The sequence below is a fragment of the Aphelocoma coerulescens genome, assembly GCF_041296385.1.
Source record: "Aphelocoma coerulescens isolate FSJ_1873_10779 chromosome Z unlocalized genomic scaffold, UR_Acoe_1.0 ChrZ, whole genome shotgun sequence".
Taxonomy (NCBI): domain Eukaryota; kingdom Metazoa; phylum Chordata; class Aves; order Passeriformes; family Corvidae; genus Aphelocoma; species Aphelocoma coerulescens.
Genome location: NW_027184085.1, coordinates 13,236,630 through 13,262,872, shown reverse-complemented (window position 1 = coordinate 13,262,872; position 26,243 = coordinate 13,236,630). Strand labels below are relative to the sequence as shown.

The following is a 26,243-nucleotide window of genomic DNA, read 5'->3' as shown; positions in this document are numbered from 1 at the left end:
AAATCATTCTTCAGAGGTTTTTAATGTTTTGGAGAAAAATAGATGTTCAGGCTATGCACAGCTTTAATGAAGAACAATTTTTTCCCAACAAAAGTTTAGCTTTTCTACTAATGTACAATGTATTTGTGTGTCTGGTTAACATCAAGTCAGTCTCCTACACAGACATCACAAGTAAAGACAAGTGAGAGCTGCTATCAGCTAGACTATCATTTCAGCTACACTCCTGCCTTCAGAAAACCAAATAATTTATTTCTAAAGGCACTCATCCCTGATGCTTTTGAGCAACACTCCTTGCTCTGCAAAAATCTGGTTGTGACGACAGGTATCCGCAAGATAACACAATGTGTAGTTTCAGGTATAGTGCCTATATGTAGTTTTTAAGCCTATTTTCAAAGAGCACACTGGCAAAAGAACAACATTTGCATTTGCCAAAGAGTCCAGAGTTTGCCAAAGTAGCTCCAAGTACAAGTACCCTGGAGCAGGACTGGAGCAAATCACAGACATGACATGGTCCTGGGCTGCAGGAGCTCTGCTTGGTCATGAAGGTCTCTGCCAAGTACTGCCAGGCCCTTGGAGCAGGGAAACCAACCTCTCAGCCACTGCAGCACCCATGTGCCTACCCTGGGCCAGCACGGACTTTTTAAGCCCATTCAAAGAGCAGTGAAAAATGCATAACATATTGACTTTTCAGATCTCATCCAGGCACAGAGAACCAAGTTCCCATCCCTTATGAACCTCTCCAGAAATCAGTGCTTATACGCACCAGATGTGAATTTGTTTCCAAGCACTAATGACAGAAACCCATGTTTTAGAGACATCTTGGCAGGCCTCTGCAGAACAAGCATTTTCCAAAGACAAAGTGCCTTCCCTGGAGTACTGCACAGCATGAAGATGATTCCACCCTTATTAATAGAGCTAAACACTTTATGTTTTCGACCAAAGAATGCAGCTGCTAACATCCAAAGATAAACAAGATACCAAGGAACACACACGTGTGCCTGAGGCAGCAGGAGCTGACCCTGGAGGATCCACAGGCCAAGGAACTCCAGAGTATGCTGCAAAAGGTTTTCACAAACATTTACTTCAGAAGTTAAACTTTTGAGCTCAGCAGCCATAGCAAACTACATGCAAACTGTTCAGGTGGCTGAATTTAGGACAGAGAGACAAAAAGAATGAAAACTGCCATATAAGTCAATGAAAACAGGGATTCTACAACAAGGAGGCAGTTTAGAAATAAATCTTTATCAGGTTAAATTGGTGGATCACTAAGCATGTTGTTATGTTTCTGCAGCATGTAAAATCTTATTGCAGAGCTCACAGTCCAAATATTCACCTGAATATTTGCTGCTCATTTTTACTGGTTAATTAGAGATGGTTTGCAATTGAGAGAGTGAGAAAAGAAAAAAAAAAGGCACTTAAAATACTGATACACATTTCTGTATAAAAAGTTTGGAACACTAAAGATATAGCTCCTTTAGCCCAATTTAGGCTTTGGCTCTCTTTCCTCCATTTCTCTTTGTGACATTTGGTTTTTTGCTGTTAGAAAATGTGATTTGTGTGATTCCCAGCATACTCTGTGTTGCCTTGGTTGGGATTCTCACATACAAGCTGTGACTTCGGGTGTGATGAGGAGCAACAGCCCCTCCAAAATCACCCCACAGTGACACCAGCACTGGCAGAGGATTGCATCCTGAGGAAGCCCAGCAGCAGCTGGACCAACACCTACTGCAATGTGCATGGTCTATATTGCTACACAAATGTAATTATAATAGTTAACATGTTGGTATGTCAGCATGTTCACCTAATATTTTTGCTATGCAACTTCTGATCAAAAAGGGGTGCTTACTTCTTTATTTTTACTATTTCACTTTATTTATTTCACTATTTTCACTTTATTTACACTATTTTCATGACTGTGTTTAATAGTTAAGAGTCTTACTCCTCAGAAAACTGTACAGGTTTGATTTGGTGTTTCTGAGTTGCTGATATTATATATGTAATATATAAGGTTCCGTTTCAAAGAACAGAAAAAATGAACAATATACTCATCTCTCTCATTTCTCCCCATGATACTCGCTTATCAGTTCTGCATGAAGCCAGCACAAAATTCAGAAAGTAGCCATCCAAAAATACCTGGCAATGACCTCCAGAGTGGAGAAATGGCATGAAAGTGATGCTGCCTGGGTCTTTTCAAATCTTTGCTTGTGGCTTGACTTTCACAGGGTGCTTGCTGCAAACTCCTCAGACAGGACTGAGAGGTGTGAGAATGGGGGTGACTCTTCCTGGAGTGCAACTCTTCCCACCAGCAGGCCTCCACAGCTATCCCAGATACACTTTATTTACAGATATACTTCATTTTTGTTTAGCTTTGATTACAAGAAGGTGGTTGTACTCACTGAATGTGCGGATGACATCACTCGGTGCGCTGGCAGGGCTGGATCCAAAGGAGTTTGCTGCTCGGACGGCAAACTGATACTTTGTGTTTGGGAGAAGTCCTTTGAGAACCATGGACTCCATCTGGATCTGCTCTCTTATTACCGTCCAGTTGCTGTCAAGGTCTGGCCTTGAGGATCAAACAAAGACCACATCTTTAATAATTAAAGCTGGCTCTATAAATTAGCTGCCTTTAAATTTTTCTATGGAATACACTAATAAAGGAGACAGAAGTCTACTAAATCACTGAAACCCGTCACTCTTAAAGGGTCAGACTGTGAAACCCACAATTACCAAGCTGTGAAGCCTGTGATATCAAAACTGTACAATCATACAAGCCCAATACTCAGATTTTGGTTATAAAGCCAAGGAGGTTGTTTAGAGGACTGACTGACAAATCCAGTTATGCTTATCTGTTTTGTGGATTTTGGGTTAGTAGTTTTCAAGTGGGGGTCTACTACCTGTAGTTCCCAACTCCCTCCCTGTATGGCTGTATAAAGCAATAATTTGCAATAGAGGGAAAGATCCTGATTTATTACTAAGAATTTGTGTTCTAATGCCAGTAAGTCCCTTCAAACGCATACAAGCATTAGCAAGATGAGAATCCATCATTTGATCTCCCAAGTAATTAGGTTAATCCACTCAACATAGGAAATACAGATCCAAAGTCTTTTCAGAAAACAAACAGACAAAAAAACCAAACCAAAACAAAAAAACCCAAAGCAAGCCACCAAAAAACCACACAAAGACAACCTAAGACCCACAAAACAATAATGCAAAGTGTGGCCTATGTGCATGGGTCTTGTAACCACATTCCTGTAGCTGCCTTTGGACTATGTCTAGTTAACTCCTGATTCATAGTGGAAGCCAGCTGCCAACAAGTGCTTCTCTAAGTGCCATTATAATCCAGCTGAAACCAGTATAACCATTCACATGGCAGTTTGGTATCAAATGTTTTAAGTTCATACATACAGGCACATTGTAAAGGGGTGGGCGATTTCAAGTACTTTGAGAGAGTATTCTGATGCTTCTGCACCATTTCCACTCTCTCTAAAAGTGGCCTCTTCTTATCAAAGAGAGAACAAAATAAGAAGCTAAACAAATACAAACAAAACAAAAATGTAAACATTCATTCTAGGCCACCCAAAACACTAAAATTAAAGTTTATGAAAGTAAAATAAGGACAGAAATGGCTTTCAGAGAAAATTATTCCAGTGTTCTTGCAATATTTATTACAGGAAATAACCTCCAAGTGCACCCTGAATCTACCAGTGTTTACATAGGACTAGCTGCAAATGTCTCCAACAGTCTTCAAATTAAAAATTATAGCACAAGGCAGGCATTTTGTATTTGTTTATTTTCAGCTGGAAGGAAATGCCAAAGTGAATATATGTTTTATTTTAGTGGTCAATACAAGATTTATTAATCACTGAGGTTCCATTGCTTTGTGCCAGCATGGCAAATGCAGTGGCAAAGCAGCAGTTCTCAGCTGCCTGTCCCAAGTGCACAGTGGCACATGGAACATGAATATTTCATTGTCTTGCTAAAAATAAAAACAAAATCAGACAAACACACAAGATGTAATGATAGCTAAATAGACCATCTTAAGTCACCCTTCACCACCATTTCCGGGTAGACAGGAGAGCATTTATTTTGGCTACTCTTCCATTGTTTCCCTCCTCCGAGCTTTTGATGCCTGGGCCAAAATGAAAATATATAGTGTTTTCCAAATGAAAGCTGTTAACATTGCTTCCTTCCAAAGGCTTGCTTAGTAGTGTTTTCAATTTTCCTGTACACATCCTTTTTTGGTTCTAATTCCCATCCAAGGAATTCCTGCTAACTCAAAAGCTGCCTCTTTGCAACAGACCTTGACGATGTGTCCACCCAAGTGGAAACAACACGCCTTTGATGAAAGGACCCAAAGGAGGCATTGCACCCTAAAAATATTTAGGAGATAACACAAACAGCAGGCTAGCCTTCAAATACACTGACTGTCCCTCCCAACATTTCCTTCTGCAGAAGTCTGTAATAAAGGAAATGCCTGCAAACATGTAAGGATCTGCAGCTGAAGGAGAGGGAAAGAGGGAGATTTATCACTTGACCTTTGCTACTTCTCCAGAACACTCCCTGTGTGAACAAAATGGTATGAGATGAAAACATGGCAAACAGATGGGGAAAGGAACACAAATTCAGCTGGTGACTGCATCCAGGGCCAGCTAGCGCCCATGTTCCCTGAGATGAGAACAGAACATTTTCTTGAAAACTGTCTCCATGGTCCATTTTTGTATGTCAAATGATTTTGTGTTGTCAACTTTTACACTGGAAGGGCTCATTTTGATACCACTTTTCCCATTTTCCTGCAGCCCTATGTTCCAGGTCTCACTGCCTCTGGCCAAGACCTTGCAGGGTAGCTCCAAACGTATCTGCGAATGGGGAGATCAGACAACTTCCATGGACACTGCCTACTCTTGAAGCTGCAGCTGTGCGTCTCCAACACATAAATGCTATTCAGCAGGAATCTAACACAAGTCATAGTGGTTTTGAGATAATAAATATATGGCTAAAGTCAGTAGGACTGGATGGGTATAAACCAAGGGCAGAATTCCGTGCCAAACTTACCCAAAAAGTTTGGATTATTGCTTTATGTTGTAACCTGGGGACTGATTCAATTCAAGAAGGGAATTCTTTGTGATACAGAGAACGGCAATTTTATAGTCACTTGAACTTCCTTTTAAAATCTCCTGGAAATTATTTAAGTGTGAGGCACCCACTAACAATCCAATTTTTCTAAGGTTTCTGATTGTTCTTCTGTGCCATATTTGTACTCATCTCAAGGGGAAAATTCATCTCTATAATGGTTTTTAAAAAATATTTCAGCAAATAATAAATATGATAAGTACAATACATCATCATTCACTATGGAAAAATCTCTTGTAGATATACTGCACTATAACATATTATTTTTAGTAACAATTATATTTCACTTTATTGTGACACTTTCCACAAAATATATCAACCAATATGCCAGGTCAGTTCTGAGGAAAGGAAAAGTGGACAATTTTTGTAACTCATTCTCTTGTTAGATATTCTTCTAATGCTATCTAATGTTGTTAAGCACTTCCTCCGTAATATCTTTTGTTCCTCTTTCTTCATCAGTTACCTTTTCAAGGATTTAATCTCACAAGCAGTGAGGTAAATACTGAGGCAGACATGCCTATTTCATGCAATAATCAGGGAAACAGTATTTAAAGTATTTTTCCTAGACATTAGGAGGTGTCTCCCTGGTCAGATCTGTTGTTTCAGGTTCTTTGCAAACCAAAGCAAACAATGACTGTCTGGTTCAGTGCAGTGCCAAAGACAGACAGTTCAGCAGGGAATGGATTTAGGGATAGATTTTTCTGGGAAGGAGAGGGAAGGCTTCAAACTAATCAAGAAATCTGTGCACACTACCATACTGAATCCACACCACCCTAACATCTGAATACTAATAAATCTCCCAGTTTTATCAGCAGAACATACCCAGTTCATTGCAGCAGAAGTTTCATGTCACTACCAAGATACTGAAAAGATTCCTTTTGCATGCCAAGATTAATATTAAAAGCTTTTGATTTCATCTACATACCAATGAGATGAAAAGAAAGTGACCTGATTGTCTTAGGGCATGTGCTGCAGAAACACTTGTGATTCTGTAGCTGCTATGTGGGTATAAAAATTTGGATAAGTTAGTCACCAAGTTTAAAAGATCGTGTAGGCATTGAACAGATTAAAAATTTGAGTATTGGGAGTATTTGACTGAAAACACCCAAGATATTTTTAAGAATTAATTTTGTGTAGCATCTTTAGGAAAAACACCCAAACTCAGATGCTTAAGTCCAGGGTCTTCCTTTAGCGGCTTTCATTAAAATGTAATTTTTCATTAAATACTTCTTGCCATTAACCAACAGAATATTTACACTGAGCCTACAAAGTTGCACAGACACTATGTATTTTGGTTTTAACACATTCTATTGCACATTCCTTATGAACTGTCCAGTGAAGAGTGAGTCCCACAGTCTCCCTCCTGACTTCCAGCATTTAGACAAGTTGAGATTGTCATCTCCTTAGCATCCTCTTTTAGTCAGCAGCAGAGCAGAGCCTGAATTAGCTCAGCTCATCCTACATCTGAAGCCGCCTGCAGCCCTCCAATGCCTGTAGTGAACCAAAGGTTCCCAAGGGAAACCCCTTAGGCAAGTGCTTAAATAAAGCACCACAGGCTGCAGGCTAACTCTGGTTCTGATTAGATTCTGGTACCTCAAAACAATTAAGGTACTGAATTTTCATGAATATACTGAATTTCCCCAGTATCACAGCTGAGCAACTGAGAGGACTGTTTTGTCCCAACATGTTTTTCCTAGGGTTAAAGTCATAAAGTTAGTTCTAAGGAGATGGAAATTATTTAAAGAATGTCATGGTTTTTAGACATTTGTGCTGTACCCAAGTGAAATTACACATTTGCATTAGAAAGTTATTAATTTTGCAAAATCACAGGATAATGGTGTATTTCTTTGACATAAGAGGACTCAATTCTAGATTTACTTGAACTGATTTGTTTTAGTTTTACATTGGTTTAATTTACTGGCCTTAACTCATCATAATACATTTTATAGTAATTAAAACTATATGCAGCAGAAGACAATGAGGCTTAAAGTTAAATGTTTACCTCTTACTGCCATTAGGGCTTATGGCTCATTGAACTTACTCCAAATATATAACCAAGCTTCCAAGTCTAAGAGAGTGTAATCCCAGAATTAAGAAAGGCACTTTCTACTTAGCTCTAAACCTCAAACTAAACAGTGCAATCAAAACATTTTGCTGTTAGCAAATTCTTTCCCAAAGTCTAAAGCTGATGAAACACTTAAATTTCAATCACTCGCATCTTTTGACCTAAACAGCAAAGGCAGCTTTCCACTCCCTGGCTGAACAAAAACATTATGACTGTGTCAGATGGAGATGATGGTGCCCACTTCTTCCATTAGCCGGCTCCTGGTGCTATGAAGAAGTGTACATAAGCCTCCAGGTTCCACTTTCCAGTAAAAGCACGGAGGTGATAGAAGTGCAGTCAATCAGAACACAACAAAATCCCTTCCCCATCAACTGAGCAAATGAGAGAGAAGTGATGGAGGGAGAGCAAAAAGCTCAGATAAAAATTGTGTTAAAGAAATAGATATTGAAAAAATTTCATTGTAGGTCTACAGCAGACATTAAACGAAGGAGATAAGTATCTTCAGCCCTCACATCCTGCCTTGCAGTGCCCTGAACATTGGATGGCCTCCAACTAAATATGGGGCATTTCAGTCCAAACACAAAGTGCATCACTTAAGTAGGTTTTCAGTCTGGGTATTCTTTTTGCTATATCAATATCTTTTTGGTAGATTGTACCCATACTTTGAAAAGCAGGTTCTTCCTGTCTGTTCTAACAACAACAATTCTTTTTAAAAAATGACTATGTTTTCCCAAAGAATGATTTTTTTGACTTTTACAGATTAGAGTAGCTAAAGAACCCATTCTCTCTTCTTTTACAGGAACCTCAACTAAAACCTGTCATCAAGTATTCGCTCAAAGGATTAAAAGGCTGAATTTTACTTTCACTGTAAGGATAAACATTGAGGCGAATAAAAATACATAGATTTGTATGCAGATATTAGCTCACACAAGCATATGAACAGTCAAGTACAAATACTTGTTTATGCTTGCAGATACAATCACCTCCTCCTGACCCTTCTTATGCAGCTTATAAAAGCAATTTGACTGGCAACTTCTGTCAGTTTAGTGCTACTGCTGCGAATTTTAGAGTTCAATAAAAGTTCAATAAAAGAAAAAAAAGGCCCCACCAACACGCCACTTTCCCCCCCAAATCTAAACAGAGAGATCAACATTTCATGTAAACTTGATTAGCATTAGCATAACAAAGCAAGTCTAAATCCTGCAAGCTCAAGGCCCAAATGACTTTGTGTTCAAGAGGTGTCTGGGTCTGGTACTGTGTGATGTGGTTTAGGGGCTACAGTGGTAGTGTTGGGTTGATGATTGGGCTGGATGATCTTGAAGGTCTCTTCCAATCTCGATGTTTCTATTCTATAACTTTTGTCAGGTAAAACTGTCCAACATGCTGAATTTTCAATCCTTGAATTATTGTCTACAGGCAACCCAGGGAAACCATTCTCTCAAACACTCTTTTCTCAGCATGGTTTGACAGCACTTGTTGACAGGAGAAACTTAAAGCTTCATTCACCCAGGCCACTAGCAGAGGGAACAGATCAAATTAGACCTTATTTCTCTTCCATCAGAAAGTACAACTTATTGGTGATTTTGTAACAAACTGGATCATTTCTGGTTTCATCTTTAAATTTTCATGGTAATTCAACACACACTGAGAGGAAAACTAAGCATACGATACACAGTAAGTAAATAAACCATATCTATATGCAGTTTCATAGAGCAGTTTAGGTTTAAAAAACCCCAAAACACTATAGTGCGCAAACACTGAAATTCAGGCTCCACTGGCAAACTTGCCTGATAAACTCCACTGTGTAGTACTGGATGGGAGAACTTCCTTCACTCACTCCAGGTTTCCAGGACAACGCAACTTCTGAATCAGAAACCACCACGATCTGGGGCTGATAGGGTGGTGCAGGGGGCATGCACTTATCTAAGAAGAAGTGCAAAGGAATAGCATTAGAGAAGCAGCTGCAATGCCACACACAATAACCCAACACCCACAGATTTAAATCAAATTTATAGCTTTCTCCCCTCACCCTATTGCCCCTCTAAAACCATACATTTGTGGAAAAGTAACAGAGAAGTACTATGATACAGCACGTGACAGAGGTTAGGTGTGAGTGCTAGAGACAACTGCCCTGCCAGTTTTGCAACAGAGCCCTGCAGGCTGGGTTACCTTGGGATAAAGTTGTCACCTCTCTGGGCATGCTGGGCCGTCCTTTCCCTGCCCAGCCGTACGCTCCAACGCTAACGCGGTGTGGGGTGCCTGGCTTCAGGTCACCAATAACAACATCCTGCCAAGTCAAGAGCAGACAAGCACATTGTGACAGCAATTCTGTGCAACTGGGGATGGTGCTGTGAGCTGGGATTTGGGGATCTTACATGGTGTTTTCCATGTACTGTCCTAGGAAGATTGTCCCCAGCCCAGTTGCAGCTCAGAAACAACAAACACAGATAGAATCATGTTTCCTCTCAAGCTGCAGCTTTGCCCCAGGGGAATCCACAAGGCTGACCTGGACCCATTTCTCAGCATAACTCATAAGGTTGCAGATCATTTGTATTTGATATCCAGCTTTTTCACTGGTGAAGTCAAAGTCACATACTATTCCCTCCCTTGACCCAGCTGCTAGCATTTGGTATCAGTCTGGTGTGTTTTGTCCTTTTTTTTTTCTTGTTTGTTTTTATTTCTCTTTTAGATTCAGAGGCCATAAAACCTCCTGAGAGTGAAGCAATTCGATGCAGTGTGAACTGATGATCCTTAATTTCTCACAGAGCAGAGCTCTATCCCATCATCTCTCACAATTTTACGAGCTCAGCTAACAGCCTTGACCTGAAGCAGGCATTTCCCTTATTTGTCCTTCTGCCATAAACACAGAAAGATTAACCCACAGACAACTACTGTAAAGGAGGCAATGCTCAACTCCATGTGAAGAGCTTGTGCTGATGAATACTCTTCAGAGGAGCCTGTTCAATTCTCCCAGAAAATGGAAAATGTCACCAAAATATTACATTTCATCACTGGCTGCTGCACATACCATGGATCAACCTCAGACATATAGATCTCATGGATCTTTAATGGAGAATGTGTACATGTGTACAGAAATTGAGTATACTTTACCTGCAGCCTACCTGGAATGCCTGTGTTAATCCCAGATTTATGAATTTTGACAGCATACACAAGTAAACAGAAATACCAGGTTCTACACCACAGACTGTTCTGGTGTGAAAAATAAGCACTTACAAAAAACCTGCTTTACAGCAATTATTCTTCTGTTTTTCATTCTCTGATATTAAGCACATTAGTCACAATGCATTTGAAAATGCGGAGTTATCCTTTCTCTTCATGTTGGAACAGACTTTAAATCTGCACTTCCAGTTGCAGTAAAATAGTAAACAATCCCAAAATTTTATTAACTGCTAAATTTCCTTTTGATGGTCATTTGGAAAAAAACACTTCCTCTCTACTCTTTGGGGAACCTACATTACTACTACAATGTTGTTCGGCAACACCCTGCCATCTGTCATTTCTCTGGACATGGTTTTGGAGCACTAACACTGATTTCCTATTAACATGGACCACCTGACCACTATCCTGTTTTTCCATCATTCACCCTTGATGTGTTCGAATGATCTGGACAAATCTGGGACAAATCTGAGATGATAACAATCCTGGAAAAGTAACTGTCCAGAGAGAGGCAGCAAGAACACTCACTCTGAAAGACTAATCTGGGTCTTTCAGTCTCATGGCTGAAGGGACTGAGATCTTTCACAATGTGATCTGAGAAGCCAGTTGCTGAAAACCTACTACCTCCTCCTGGTGACAGTACTGACGCCTGTGCTCCTGCCTTTCTATCCTCCATGCCATAGGTATTGTCTGTCTGCCATTAACTCTGTGCATTTGTTCCTGCCAGTATTGCTCTTTATTACACTCATTCTTATAAGGAAAAAATCCATTATTTGTCTTTTTGTTTTCACACTATTCAGGAACTTGGTGCTTGCAGAGAGTTGGATATTCATGTGCATGCCTCATACTATTACCTCCAGACTCAAGTCTACAATAAGCTAAACAGAGGGAATCTCATTGAGTGCCTGGCCAGTCAAGATCAAAGCCTTAACATCTACTTAAGTATTTAAGTTCGACATGTGTGCCCTCAAAACCTCAATAAGGTGCGCTCATGCCTTACACACGTGGCTACCTGCCTCCTTCTGGCAGTGCCCTCTCCATGAACAGAGCTCTGGAACACACAGTGGCTATCTCTGAGATCAAGCCTCTTCTAATCTTCAAGGATCAGGACATCAGTGAATAAGTAAAAAATCAGGACGTCATCAAGCTACCCTGACCTGTGGCAATGTCAGGGAATACCCACCTCACACCAGGAACACTTTCAAATCAGATCCTGGAAAAGAAACACATTTCCTTGTCCCCCATTGTCCAGCAGCCTGGGAGTACATGTTTCATTTCTTTTTTTTTGCTTGTATTTAGAAGACAGGTCTTAAACCCAAGTTTTCTCCCTCTCAGAAGAGACAGAGTGGCCTCACAGATAATGAATTTAGGTAGTATGTGGAAGAGTTATCCCCATCATTTTTGTAGTCCTCCCTCCACTCAGATTACCTCTATATTTCAAAGCCTGATGCCCCAAACTCAGCACTCAATTGCTGATGATGCTTCAACAGTTACCAACCTCAGTTTTTTGTCTTGCCCCTCTTGCTAAAATCCTAAAAAATTACATTTGATATTCTCATTACAATCTCACACTGTTGAATGGGGTGAGGCAATGTCATACCTTTTCTGTGGTAGGGGAGCCAATTCCTTGTAGATTATCCCATATATCCCTCCCTGCCCTGCCATACAGCTTGCCTTCCCTACAAGTGTGTTTAAACTGTTTTTGAGGCTCAGTAAGCTGCCTCACAGACACCAGGATTACAAATTGTTTTCCAAAAGAATGTCTGTTTTCTGTTTTGTTTTAATCAAAAAAATCATCAAATCCTGGATTACAACACAGCTGCAGGAACTGAGTTGGGTTTAATGACACTCTCTCCCCTGACGACAATTCCTTCTCTGCACTACTGGTCTCAGCTGGTCACTTCCCATTTTGTACTGGTATGTTTAGTGATTTGACAGGGAGCAGTGTTGCTCTCCACGGCTCTGTGCCCAACCTAAAACCTCCCACCTTTAAAGCCTACTAATTTTTATTGATTTTTCTTATTTTTTGCATGTGCTGGAGTTCCTGAATATTATGCCCAGTTAGAACAACCGCCTTACTAAATGGTACTGCATCTGCACTTCTCCTAGCTGCTGTCACTTACATGTTCTCTACTTTATGATGATATAATACACAATAATCCATTATCCACTTTCTTAACACACAGGCACATGAACATAGGCATGCACAGAAACAGGCGGTGCAAATCAGCTCTTGCTACAGCAGTCCCACATGACCCAGAGAAGCCTCTAAGAAAGCAGCAGCGTCATGCCCAGCACCAGGAGAGGCTTAGTGATGGAAACATTAACTATGCAGACTTAACCACAAAACTATTGCAGATTTCTGTTAAGTTTGGTATGAATAAAACAGAAAGCATTTCATCGAGAACACCACTTCCTGGAGGATTAATGACAGCTGGGAGCTGATTAATCCCAGCCATTCATACTTCTCCACAAGTACCCCTCCGAAGTGTTATTTTTATCAAGCAGAAAAATAGGGCCCAGCGTGGAACCTCAACTCTGAGATGCCATAATCCAGACTCAGCTCAGCTAGGATTGAACCAGATAGTCCTGGTTCAAGTGCATCCTGAGGATTCAGCCTCCTATACTACAACCCAACTTCCCTTATTTCAGGCCACAAAAGCTCTGTGAGCTCCACCAACTTTGTGAGATTTCTCTATTCCTAAAATAGCTCTCAGAAAAAAAAATTTGCAAGAGGCTGTTGATGTTAGGGATTTCAGTTAAAGACTGAAATTGCTGTCCTTCTCCTACCTAAACTCAAGCACCTCCTGCTTGCTTCCTGCTCACAATAAACCCAACCTGTTTACTGCTCACAGGAAGCAGAGTGGACTGAGTGCAGGACTGGAAATAATCAATTTGATTAATTCACCAGCTGCAAAGCCATTAAGGGAGTTGGTATTTCTTTCAAACTTGTTTTAGACTAGTAGCTAGTCTCCCACTCCTTCCTCCTGGGTGTTGCAAGGCTGGCCTCTTCCTGTGCTCTTCCTCCTTCTTGGCTCTCTCTGGACTGGCTCAGATTTTTCCCTCTTCATCTCCTCTCCAACTGCCAGACTTTGTTCTTCCCTTTTACTGTCTGTCTGACTACTTGACTGTCCCCATCATCTTTAAATCCTCCCTGCCTGGATATATCTCATTTTTTGCACAAATATACTCCATCAATACAAGACATCCCTAAATACCTCTGATGACTGAGAAAAAGGTATGTCCATTGCTAAAAAGGGAGCTACTTTTCCTACACATGTCCGCCTTGTTCACCTGTGGATTTTGAGCTTTTTGGGGCTACTATTTGCTACATTTTGACCATGAAAGGTCCTGTGCTACATAGTGCTACATAGAATCAACATTTGAGATGAACTTTTGTGTGTGAGTTTGTGGAAAGACCAAGTCAGAAACATTGAATTTCATTTTAAAGCACATCTGTGACCAAGTTTCATGTGAAGCAATACTTACAAAAATTGCTTGTCCTTCAAGCTGACCCTGGGAAAAAGCAAATAGGACTTGTTAAGAACTAACATAATAAAAAGTGGCAGCAAAAGTACATAAATAATGGGTCACGAATTAAAACAAGACCTATATGCTGCAGCATGTAGTAGTCTATGTGGCTGTTAATCATCTGCATGAATACTGGGATACAGACTCTCCTCTCCCAGTGATTAAAAAGTACTGCTGTTAGGATTAAGATAAAAAAACAGTGTACTGTTTGATCTTTCTTGGCACTACTAGTAAGAATGGGTTTTAGGAAAAAAAAAGGTGAGAGAGGAATACAGAGATAAAGATAAGAAGGGAGAAAATAATGCATAAATAAAGAAATTATATATCATGACAGCAATATTGTTTCATTCACTGTGATCCCAGAATCCTGCAGAAGTCAGAACTGACAACCAGAGTGATGGAAAACTGCAGGAAATTTGAGCATCCTCCTCACTCAAACTTCTAGTGAGGAAGTGGGGCAGAAAAAAGGAAGAAGGAAAGAAAAGGGGCAAATGAAAAAAAGCCCCAAAGCAAGAATACAAAGGAGATATAAAAGAAAAACATAACTTAAAGAAACAAATTGAGAGCAATAAGAAAAACTAGTGTATTCAAGAACAAAATAAACACCAGCATCTAGGGGAATCTTCTAGAATATGAACTTGCAGAACTGCAACTAAAGCAGCCATACTTCAGAAGGCCACAGTCCCACACAGAAGCATAAACACTCTTTAACTCACACAGCTGTATCAGACACTGCAATACACATACACTGATAGTGCAACTCTCTCTAACTGTGCATAGACTTGCACAGCTCCACCCCTTCCATGTATGAAAATGCACAGAAAATGTACATTCAAGATTAAAAGTTCTATTTTAGTAGATGTCAAAGGTCAGTACTTGGAAGCTGAGAGCAAGTCCCAATAGTTTTACATGATAAAACAGTCAGACAAGAAGGAGCAAAAGTGCATCATGCAAACAGAAAAACATTGTGATTTCCTTTTGCTCAACACCCCGAGCAGATCTGGGGCTTGGATTGCAAGTTTCCACTTGCATGTTCTGCTCCAGTGCTCTGATTGTTGATGAAAAGCAATACTCACCATGCTAATCATATCCAAACTCAGGGGTACATCATGTGAGAGCTGTTTAACTGCTTTGTCACCTTCAACTTCTGAGTAAAAGACCTTGGGAAGAAGATACAGTCAAACCAGTTAAAGCAATAACTCAGTGTTTCAGAGTTTCTTAAGAATGAGTGCACCAGTGCACCATTCTCACTCTGAGGACAGCATCTGAGCCCATGATCTCTTACCTTTTCAAATGCAGGAAAAGGTAATATTAATATTTAATATTCCTTACATATTTGCTAGAAGTTGTCAGTGTGACCAAAGGACACCATCACAAAGTGTATACACTTATCTAATGTGAAACGCAGTTGTAGGGTTTGTAGTGCAGACCTGAGCTGACTATTTTCATTGTGCATCATTTGTCTGTGGTCAGCATGGACAGCTAAAGAGTTGTGGGACCAGTCTGCACCACTTAGACACCTTACTTCATGTAAGGAAGATGTGAACATTACATGATTATGACATTATAAAAATTGCTCTATCGTAAAATGTCTCTCCATGTCTGTTGCCATGTACTGGAGACTAATGAGACAGAGAATCTGCTTTCCCATGCACAGAGAACCAGAGATGCCAGAGGGTCAAGATACTACAGTGAAAATGTTTTAGGTTCAACACTATTGATGCTGCTTGTCATCAGTTTTATTATCATGCCACACACCAGCTCAAGGGTTAAAAAAAGAAGTGGAGCTCAGATGCTCCATCTGCGTGCATGAAAAGTGAAAACTGTTTACAACTTAAGACACTTACTCACCACACCTCTGTTTTCACAGAGAAGGATGGACCCAGCTACACAGAGCCCACCTGAGACAGGTCCTGGCCACAGCCAGTGAATTTTGGAGTTTTAGACTACTATATTCTAGTTCAGAGGACTTTCATAACAACAAAATCAACTCTGCAGCTGGGCTGCACTTGTGTGATTTACAAGACTGTGGGATAAAGGAGCATGTGTACCAGAAATACCTGTTGCACGGAATTGTCTCACCCTTTTAGTGTACATTAATAATAAAGGTATTCAGTGGTATTCTACTTCCCCCCTTTTTACATAAAACTGAATTTTGGGTATTTTATTCCTGGAAATTTCAAATCCCTCCATAGAAAATGCTAGTAAGATCAACTGCTATTTGTTTTTTTTTTTTGTTGAAGGTGAAAGCAATACATTCTAGTCAACATCTCGCATCTTTGGTGCTAATTTCCCACTGACTAAAACTTCCGTTTTGGGACTGAGTTTCATTGCCATGGAATACCTGTTAAAGCAAGACCTAACAAAAATGAACGAATGGCATGTTAGTGCTCATTGTTTTTCTTCTTGAACACTAAAACATAGTAACCCGTTTAGCTTAGCCATTCTGTTTTGCCATATAGTCAGAAGGTAACATGGCAGAGCCTTGATGGGGGTCAGAGGCTTCCCTATAAAATTGCTGAGTACAACAGGAAAATCACTCAGCTTCTTTAACAGAAACTGACTTCTGAGGTAGGGGGGAATAAAACAAAGTCCTTTTGATATTTAAGGCTGTTGGTGGTTTCCCAGGGATTCTATGCAGTACAGTACCTATCCAGGAAGAGACTCCATGAAAGTGACTCCTTCCATTGTACCTGCTACCAGTCTGGGAAGTTTTAGAGGCTTAGTTTGAAAACATATTCTAAAGTTGAAAACATATGCTAAAGTAATCGTCAGGCTGGATGTAGAAGTCAAAGGAGCTGGATGGCCCTCATTTGCACAGTGTAATATTGACCTGTTCTGCTCTACCTTACTGTTTTATCAGCTGCAGAGAGCACTGAGAGCTTTGCAGGAAAACCACAACAGTTGCAGGAAAGCAATCTACATCCACTGCAGGCCCTTGGCATCCAACCCAAATTCCCATCATAGCTTGTTTCTAAAACACGAACGGCTTGTTTTTTAAGGTTACAGTTCAATCCACTCAAGCCCACTGTCCCCTGGCCACTTTCTGGGAAGTGGCACTGTGTGTTAGGAGAAGGGGCTGTCCCACTGGTTTCTGTGTGTGCAGGCTGAGGCAGCAGCAGGGAGCATCACTTACCGTGTACCCCGTGATGGTGCTTGAGTGCTGCTTTGGCATCTTCCATTGCACGCTGAACGCTGTGCAGTTCAGTGAATCCAGGAGAATATCCAAAGGAGGCCCCAGCCTATCTGCTAAAAACAAAATGGCATTGTATAAGGAGTCATAGGACAAAAACCCTCTCCTGTAGCTACGTGGCAGGTATGGCTTTGAAAGTAGGCCTGTGCTGCCCTCATTCCAAGCTATCAGCTACTCAGATTTTACTTTTCCCTTTTCCCTCTCCAGTTCTAACTTCCAAGGTAGCAGTGGAACACCAGGAGAGGGGGAGCAAAGGAGGACATCTCCTCTTCTAAATGGGCAAGCTGTTGCTCAGCTCAGGAGTACCCAGTACTTCAAGCAATTGAGCAACTCATAGGCTTTAAATGTGTTCCTGAAATGCTGGGTACTACCCAGGACCCAAACACAGGGACATTCACACATTCATACTGCTTGTACAGTCTGTGGCTGTACAACTGACTACTGGAAAGGCCTCCCCAGAGCGTTCTGGAGGACGGCACAGCTCACCCACCACATCTGTAAGTCAGTATGGACATCTTTGGGGAAGGAAAGGAGTTCAACTGTGTGGATGAGAGCCAAACCATGCCATGTTCCCTGGGCCCTCACCCATTTTCTTCATTAGCAGGGAGGGACTTAGTCCAATGGATTCCTGCTTGGCCCAGGGGCTCTGAACACAGCATGTGCCACCTCCTAAGCTCACCTCCTGCCCTGCACTCAGCAGTAGCTGGAACCACACACCACCTGCTACCTAAAGGAGTGGCAGGGATGAGCAGCCAGGGCTGGGGTATCAGTGTCCACTTTAGAAGCATTTTACATTCAGAAAACATCTTTCCAATATCCACAACACCCAGTGAGACAGATTAGCATTTCAGCTGCATTAGTAGTAATGAAGAAAGAATACCCCCTAAACATTCACTCTTAACATATTCATACCATCCTTGTGTTACTTTCTGGGGAAGCTCTATGAGGCAAGTTTGCTGGAAGGCACAGTTGCTGAAATAACAAATTTTAACCAGCAATGACAAATAGTCATGTAAGGCAGGCTTCGAATTCATATTCTGAATGCACTATAGGCCAATAACATTATTTACTGAAAGTATTTGGTGAATAATTTGGAACAACAAATAAATTTGAACAAAATGCAATCCATTTGCAGACTATCTGCAAACAGAGAGGCAACATCTGTTTAATAAGGAGCCACATAATGAATTATTCACCCAGCCCTAGAAAACACTACTATCTCCAGGATGCAGATGATGAAAGAGACACAGAGAGCCAAAATTGACCTCAGCTACACTGGCCTATAAATTGTCACTGTGGAGTAAATATAAAGCCCTGGCCTAAGCCAGGGAAAACAAGAGCAAGGAGCCAGAGAGGCCTGTATTTCTATCCTCCTTGTTTAATTCTCCCTAGAAGTTAGGGAATTCCCCTAACACAACAGGGATATGGCTGGATACATGCTTGGGAACCATCAGCCTTAGCACTGTCTTTACAAGCAGCCTCAGATGATGGCCAGAGCTCACCACACCACTGCATCCTGCCCTCTCTGTGACAAAGCCATGTCACAAGCAGGCACATGGCAGTCACCCTGCTGGGGACCTGCTGCCTCATGCCCAAACCAGGAGCCAAGAGGACAAAGAAAGCCAGTGGCAGCTGTGACCCATGCACAGAGTTATTTCCTGGGGAGAATAGAGGGCAAGGCAGAGAGGAGTATCTCATGCAGCATGGCAGTCCCACGGTCCTCTGCTGTCACCACTCCTGGCCTGACAGCTCAGTGATGTGCGTCTGGGGATTCAGAGTCACTTCTGGTTGTCAGGGTCTGAATTTCACACAGACCAGCAGAAAGTAAAAAATGTCCATTTCTGGACTGAACTTCCCCTTCACAACCATGGTGAAGTGATGGCAGGATCTGACACAAGCAGGTTTAAGGCACTGTGCTGCAGGAGATGCCATGGCTTTTGAGCAACCATATCAAAGCAGTTTGTCAGCTGATCACAACTGCTGCAACACTTGTCACTGCTCTACTGACAAACCATTTTGAGATAAATGTGAGCTTAACGTATTTTGAATGATTTTACAGAGCATCATGTATTAGGCACACTAAAAACAGAGATTGACACTGGTCTAAACATTTATGTCTTTATGTCAGATGTCATGTTTAGACTATTAAAAATAATAAAGAGTTTTCAAGGGTAAAATTCTTGGGGTATTTGTAGTTTCTCCTACAATTGGGGTCAGAAATACATCTTCTCAAAACTCAGTGTGAACTCTCTGTTAACCTGGTAGCACCACGCACAGTGCAAAACCACAACAGAACCTACTCTGAAGCCTGTGGATTGGGAATCTGCAGACAAAGGGGTGAGACATATCCACTACTTGTGCATGCTCTGAAGATCTGCCTCAGTAATGATCCCCCTGCCAATGTCCTCTGCAGCTGGGTCCAGTGAATACCTAAGAAGGCATGGAGATTTGCTCTGATCATAAAGGACAAGGATCCAATTTATATAAACAATAAATTTAAACATGTTTTGTACAAACACAGTCATTCTCCTTTCTGGCCCATCAGGCACAGAAAGTTCGATATTGTCCAAAATGCTTTTATGGTAATGGAAGCAATGACTCCAGTGCCATGCAAAGAAGCCATTAATCAAGAGAGAGCACTCTCACATGTATTATGACTATACATTGTGAAAGTATATCAAACACAACTTAATGAGGATTTAGCCATAGGTAAACGATGTTGAGCTGACAATGTTGTGTTTACTTTTCTGCTTACAGCTACTTTCCTTCTCGTTTATACGTGTCTTTGACTCTGTATTTCTAAAAACATGCAAAAACCATCAAACCAGTAAAGAAGTCACCAAACAAGGCCTCCAACTGAGCTGAAGAATACATAAGCACTCTCCCTGAGATGGAGTAAATTTTGCCTGAAAGGGAGTAAAATTTGCCATTTCAAAATAATGACCATTATTTTAATTTTTGCTTCACAAAAGCAATACAAATTAAAAATGGTGAAAATGCTTATGCCATCAATACAAGTGTCACTTCCATTGTGGCTCTCACTGCTACATACAACAGTCTCTGCCCATATATTAAACACCCATGGGCTACCATCAGGGTGGCCACAGGCTAAATGTGTGCCTCTTGGGAATGGTCCCCGGCCTGGGCCAGGCAATGGAGTTATCCTTTACTGTAAGGAAGAGATTAAATTCTTTGCTGTGAGGGTGGTGAGGCACTGTCACAGGTTGCCCAGAGAGATTGTGGATGGTGCATCCACACCATCCACCATTGGCAATGTTCATGGCCAGGTTGGATAAGGCCTTGAGCAATCCAGTCTAGTGGAAGGTGTCCCTATGGCAAAGGGATTGGGATTAGATGGTCTTTAAGGTCCCTTCAACGCCTTAACCTTCTACCATTCTATGATTCCATATACCAGTGCCTCTGAATGCTCCTTGCCATCACTGAATCCACCAGCGTAAATGTCACTTCCATGTCTGCCCTTGTGATTTTGTGCAGTTACCTTGAGTACACAATAGAAATACTTCCAGTGAATCTACCCTCTGCTCCCAGGACACCCATGCTGGCCTTGTGCAGGGCTCAGGAGCAGCCACTTCAGCCTGATCCTTTCCTTCAGCTACTGAAAAAAATCTGCATATGTAGGCACAGTTCTTCCTTCCTTCCTTCTAGTCATGGACTGATACCAAAATCTTACTACAGTGATGAACAGTTATGAGAAAAAAAATGCTGCTTCAAACCAAATACACTTCTAATGTCCACAAGCTTCACACTTGAAGCACTTTGGATTAATTGGATAAAGCTCATCCCTATTAGTACGTACTACTAGTACTACTATTTTAGAGCAAATTTCAAAACTGATTCAAATTTTAAATTAGTTTAAAATAATAGTGATTGAAAACTAGTTTTTATCTAAAATACTGATGAATGGACTCTCTGAAAGGATTTGTGTTAGAAATTTTTCTTTCAGAATTTTAATTATATTTTGAATTTAATCTTTTATTTTTAGGTGTTTTTGCTGTATCAAGGCATGCAGGTAGTCACAGGTACTTGCAGATCCTGAAATAATATTAAATAACTCAAAATCCACATTCAATAATATGGTAATACATTTAAGAGAAAACAGGTGGTTAATTTCATCTTTACTACTTTGTAGTTTGGAAAATAAAAATCTTTATACTACATTTTCTGTACTACTCTTAATGACAGGGCATACGCCAATGGAAGGAGATAAGCATTTCACTATTTTACTTTTAAATCTCTGTGGATAACGGCTAAGAGGTACTGACTAAAGGGCTCCTTATTTTCCAGGTTGATGTGTCTCCTATTTGTGTTCCATGAAACAAGTGAAACTTGTTGATGCAATGCCAGCTGTCACTACTAACATGTCACAATGTAAGAAAACAGGAATAAAAAAGCTCAAGAAAAACAATTCAAACAAATTCTAAATTGAAGTTTTCAAAACAAAACACTTTCCAGAAATACCTCGGAACATTATTTGTGTTCACCAATTCATAAAAAAACTCACTCTGAGTTTTATTAAAATAGTATTTTATCATTGTAATAGCTGTTTTTGAGGCAAAAAAGCTTGCCCACTCCTAGCGGTGAAACAGTCCTTCTCTCACTGAAATACTGGTGAAATTCTTATCTATAAAACAATAAACAGTGATAAGGTCTTTTGCTTCCCTTATTTTACAGACCAAAAGTTATGCAAACACCACAGTGGAAGGAAGACAACATGACAAACTGAAAAGCTCAGGAAATTCTAAATGAAAAAAATATGCCATATTTAAATTTCTTTGAAGCCTTTTCCAGCTCCCACTGCCCAGCAGCAGTACGTAAGAGAGCAAGAATTTCACAGCCACAACAAGTACAAAAGACAAGGACTTGAAACTGGAAAATCTCAGCCAGCCTGTCCTTGTTGTGCACCCCAAGCAGAAACATACACACACACACACACACAAAAAAATCTTGACATTCATTCCTCGGAATGAATCACCTTCCACTGCATCAGATCCTGACAAAAGGAAATCCTCTGGATCATCTGGACACTGCCCCACTGAGTACCAGAGCAGAGATGGCAGGTAACCTGGCCCTAGAGAGGCATCATTGTTTTTGATCCAAACCTCAATGCACAAATCTTTGGCGAGACTAACCTGACCTTTATTAGTCCTTTAAAAACACTGCGAAAGAAACCACAATGAAAAAAATCCCTCAACATTTTAATAAATAACAGGCTTGGACTCGTGATGTTTTTCTGATGCTTATATAGCATCTGTTATCAGCCCCAGGGACATCTGAGGTGATTGTCACTGGGGTTTTTATAGCCCAGGGAAGGGTAACGAAGGAGACAGAGCTCAGAACTTAAGCTGCAGTGCAACACCGCGAATCCCATTAGGAATGAACAGGCATAGTGTCACTGGTGACTTTGCCGTGGCTTTTCCTGCTTTACCTTGGCCCTGCAGATCACTGAACAGAAAGGCAGCAATGGGAAGCCCCAGTTCTCTCCTTACCCTCCTTCCTGGAGCAAGGCTCTGCTCCCAGGAGGGCTCCAACTGCAGAAAAGAGAAGGAGAGAGGAGTGGAGCTCTTCACACTGCAACACTGGCTTCCAGGAGTGAAAATGAAAAGGAGTAACTGCTTTTTACAAAAAAATTTTTGAAGATATATATATATATATATATAAAATTTCTAGCTGTGGATGGTTATGCCCTGCACTCACTTTTGGAGAATTCCTAGTGCTAAAGGTTATAAAAAGCAGGGGACATCTTATCTCTGAGCAAAAGTCTACTTTGTATGTCTTGGCCTAGTCAAGAGGAGCACATGGGGCAATCTCTAGGTAACTCTCACAGGCTTGTGTTTTTAATAATTACTTCTCAGAGGCCAGTTTGATTCACACAAGTGCCTACCTGCATACCCTGAATCTTCACCTGGATAACTTGGTGAAGTATTTCACCTAATGGAAGCATTTTCCACTTCCAGGGTAAATGGAGTATAGGTGCCTGTAAAAACCCCCACCAAGACACTTCACTTGCATAACTTCCAGTGCATTTCTGGAAGTCTGAGTCAAAATCTAACGCTCACTCCCCTAAAACCAGGCTTGTGATTTGCCCACTGAAGCCCCAGTGCTGGGGCATGGCTGTCCTAATTCCTGACATCTCTGCAGCACCTTGGCCTGGCAGAGGAAATCGGTAGCCTGGTTCCTATTCCTGGAGAAGGGACGACACTTAGGCTCGCCCCTCCCTACTCCAACCTAAAAGCTGCTTGAAAATGCAAAGCTCAATATTTTTCCTGGCTTGGGATTTCCTGTCTGGGCTTCAACCTGCCTTGTCCCAGTGGATGTGTCCAGTGACTGGCAGGCTGCAGCTAGCCCTGCCTGCTGCCAGCACACTGCCTGCCCCGCCATGGCCTGCCTTCTCATCAGCTGCTTCACCTCTTTTCAAATAATTTTTTTAAAAAGTGTCTCAGAGATACCATTTAAGTGCCAGAAGGTAGCTGAAATCAAGCAGCAGTATGTTACCATGTCTCTGTAATAGGCATTAGTAATCAGTGGGATGGGCTGCTTAGGAACCAGCATGCCAGAGGCATATCCTGGCATCTCCTCCAACCTTGTGTCCCTTCATGGTTTCCTATAGTGGGTCTACACTGTGAACATCCATCACTTAAAATGCCACTCAGCTGATGGGCAGCATCAAGCAGCAGCTTCCCAGCCAGGCAGCCTGGTGGGTCGGCACAGGCTGCCAGGCTGAGGCACACACAGTGAGCTGCAGGAGAAACTCTGCACATGAAGGAAACTGTGCCTTCCTGCTCTGAAACTAAATAATAAAAGTGAAGATAAATGTCACCCTGCTGCATTTTCTGAGCATTTATAACATGGGTACAATACATAAGAGAACCCCATGTGAAAGACTTCATATTTATTATCAGAAAATACAGTTGCATTATATATATATAAAGTAAAAAGGCCAGTGAAATTGTAAAACTGCCAAATAAATAACTTGAAAATTTATTTTCCCATCAATCAATATCACTTATTTTTCAGGTGATCTCTATCCAAATCTTATTATCTCAATGGAACACATGGCAAAGTTGTTCATGATAGTTGAAAAGTGTTCTCCTTGATGTCCCTTAATCTGTTCGCTTTATCTACTACACCTTTTTTTCTGGCTGAAACCCAGAACAAAAGAGCTCTTGAAGAAGCATCTTACTTGGTGAAGGAAAGAAAATCAAGGGGAGCTTCCTGAAAAAAGGTCAGATAGAAAAAAATTACAATCAGACAATTGTGTGTGCATTATGTACACACATGCAAAAAGATAAAAGAGGACAAAGCTGACCAGGTGACAGGCAACAAATGTGCAGGGGGAGGACACAACATGCAGCATTTGGGTTCACACAGTCCCTCCAAGTCCTGAGTGATTGTTTTGAAGTTCATTATTTGTGGATACAAATGATCTGGTCCCATCCCAGAAAGCATCACAAAAATCATTGTGCAGGTTGGTTATCCCTGAGGGTCTCATAGAAAGGCCTCACAGGCCTCATAGAAAACACAAAGGGTAGCAACCTCCCACCAAACACTTTGTACTGATCACAACACCAGCAAAAACTCATTTCTCTGTAGAAAGCAGAGTAGTTGGTCCAGTTGGTGTTTTCAGTCCATGACAGGGTGGAGGAGAGTTCAAAGGCAGCTGAACCCGAGAGCTGAAACAGACATTTTCAGGAGATCCTTGTGACACTCTGCAAAATCACAGAGGGAGTGAGACTGAAAGGCACCTTTGGAGATCACCTGGTCTGAATCCCTGCTCAGAGCAGGCTCAGCTGCACCAGGTTGCCCAAGGCTTTGCCTAAAGGTGTTTGAATATCTCCAAGGACAGAAATTCCACAACATCTCAGGCTAAATTCTTAGTCACCCTCACAGTAAAAAAGTATTTTCTCATGTTAAGGGGAATTTCCTGCTTTCCCTTTGTGTCCATTGCCTCCAGCCCTGTCACAGGGCACCACTCAGAAAAGCCTAGTTCCATCTTCATTACTCCCCCATCATTTATATACATTTGTATGATTCCCACAAGTATTTTACTTCCAAAGCTTCATTGTTCTTCTTCACCTCTTCCCATTTATTCACCTTTGTGGCCCTTTGCTGGACTCGTTCCAGTATGTCCATGTTTCCTCTGTTACTGGGCAGCCCAGAACTGGACCCAGTCCTGCAGGTGTGTCCCACGAGTGCTCTGTAGAGAGAAAAGATCACCTCCCTCAACCTCCAGGAAACACTCCTCCTAATGGACTCTGGGATGGTGGAAGAGCACGTCCACTGGGGCTGCCACTGCACAGTGACCCTAACCTGCTCAATTGCAACTGTGATTTTATTAAAGGCTGCTGAAGGCCACGTCAGGGAAAAAAATCTGACATCTACTCAAGGAGTAGGAAATTCTTCCCCAACTCAGTTCCTCCATAAGAAATGGGATAATTTCAATACTTTTTGCAGTCAGCAAGTCTCTCCATTCACTAGCACTATCAGTAAAGCCAGAGGAAATTCTTTGTCTCCACTAAGTGACTGAAATAGTTTTGGTTTTTAAACCTGAATCCCTGCACTGATTTAGTGTGGGACATGGCCTGTGTATTCAAAGAACCAGTAACAAGCAGCAGGATGTGAGAGCTGGGAGACTGACAGGAGACTGACAAAACCCTCTTTGGTGCAAGAGACAGTGAGACGTGGAAAATATATCACAGCATAAAGAACGAATACATAGGGGAAAAAAATAGCACACGGCCCAGGCACAGCTATGATGTCCACACAGCTAGTATCTAATGCTTGCTAATCCTCTCAAAGCATTCCCTGCTCCACTGGCACATTGTCTTCTGCAGGCTGTAGAGTCCAACCCTTTGACCGAAACCTTTACCAGGCCTACCTCATGCAAACCATGCCCTTTACTTGGCATCAGCTGGTCTGAACAGCTTGCTTTTTTTTCCCTTTTAAACCCATTTTAGGTGCTGTCTTGTTCTTTATCCAGAAGCCCCTGAAAGAATTGCTTATGTTCTCCAGGTTTCTTCTTCCATCCTATGATCCTATGGCTCTGCAGGGGTGAATATCTGAAGGCCCCCATCTCACCCTACTGAGCGAGTCCTTTGGCACACACCTGGACAGAGAAACAGTTCTTGG

The 26,243-nt window shown here is 41.4% G+C and overlaps 1 protein-coding gene across 2 annotated transcripts in view; it reads right to left on the bottom strand.

Annotated features, from left to right (window-relative positions):
- EGFLAM (EGF like, fibronectin type III and laminin G domains) overlaps positions 1-26,243 on the bottom strand; it is a 79,180-nt gene that overhangs the window by 45,703 nt on the left and 7,234 nt on the right. Inside the window, exons 2-7 of one of the 2 annotated variants that reach the window (XM_069001480.1) lie at positions 17,040-17,152; positions 14,980-15,063; positions 13,862-13,888; positions 9,365-9,482; positions 8,983-9,118; positions 2,397-2,563 (exon numbers count right to left, since the gene is read on the bottom strand). In XM_069001480.1, coding sequence (XP_068857581.1) covers positions 2,397-2,563; positions 8,983-9,118; positions 9,365-9,482; positions 13,862-13,888; positions 14,980-15,063; positions 17,040-17,152 — 645 coding nt within the window. The remainder of the gene's footprint in view (positions 1-2,396; positions 2,564-8,982; positions 9,119-9,364; positions 9,483-13,861; positions 13,889-14,979; positions 15,064-17,039; positions 17,153-26,243) is intronic. The other variant, XM_069001481.1, reaches the window with a different exon arrangement.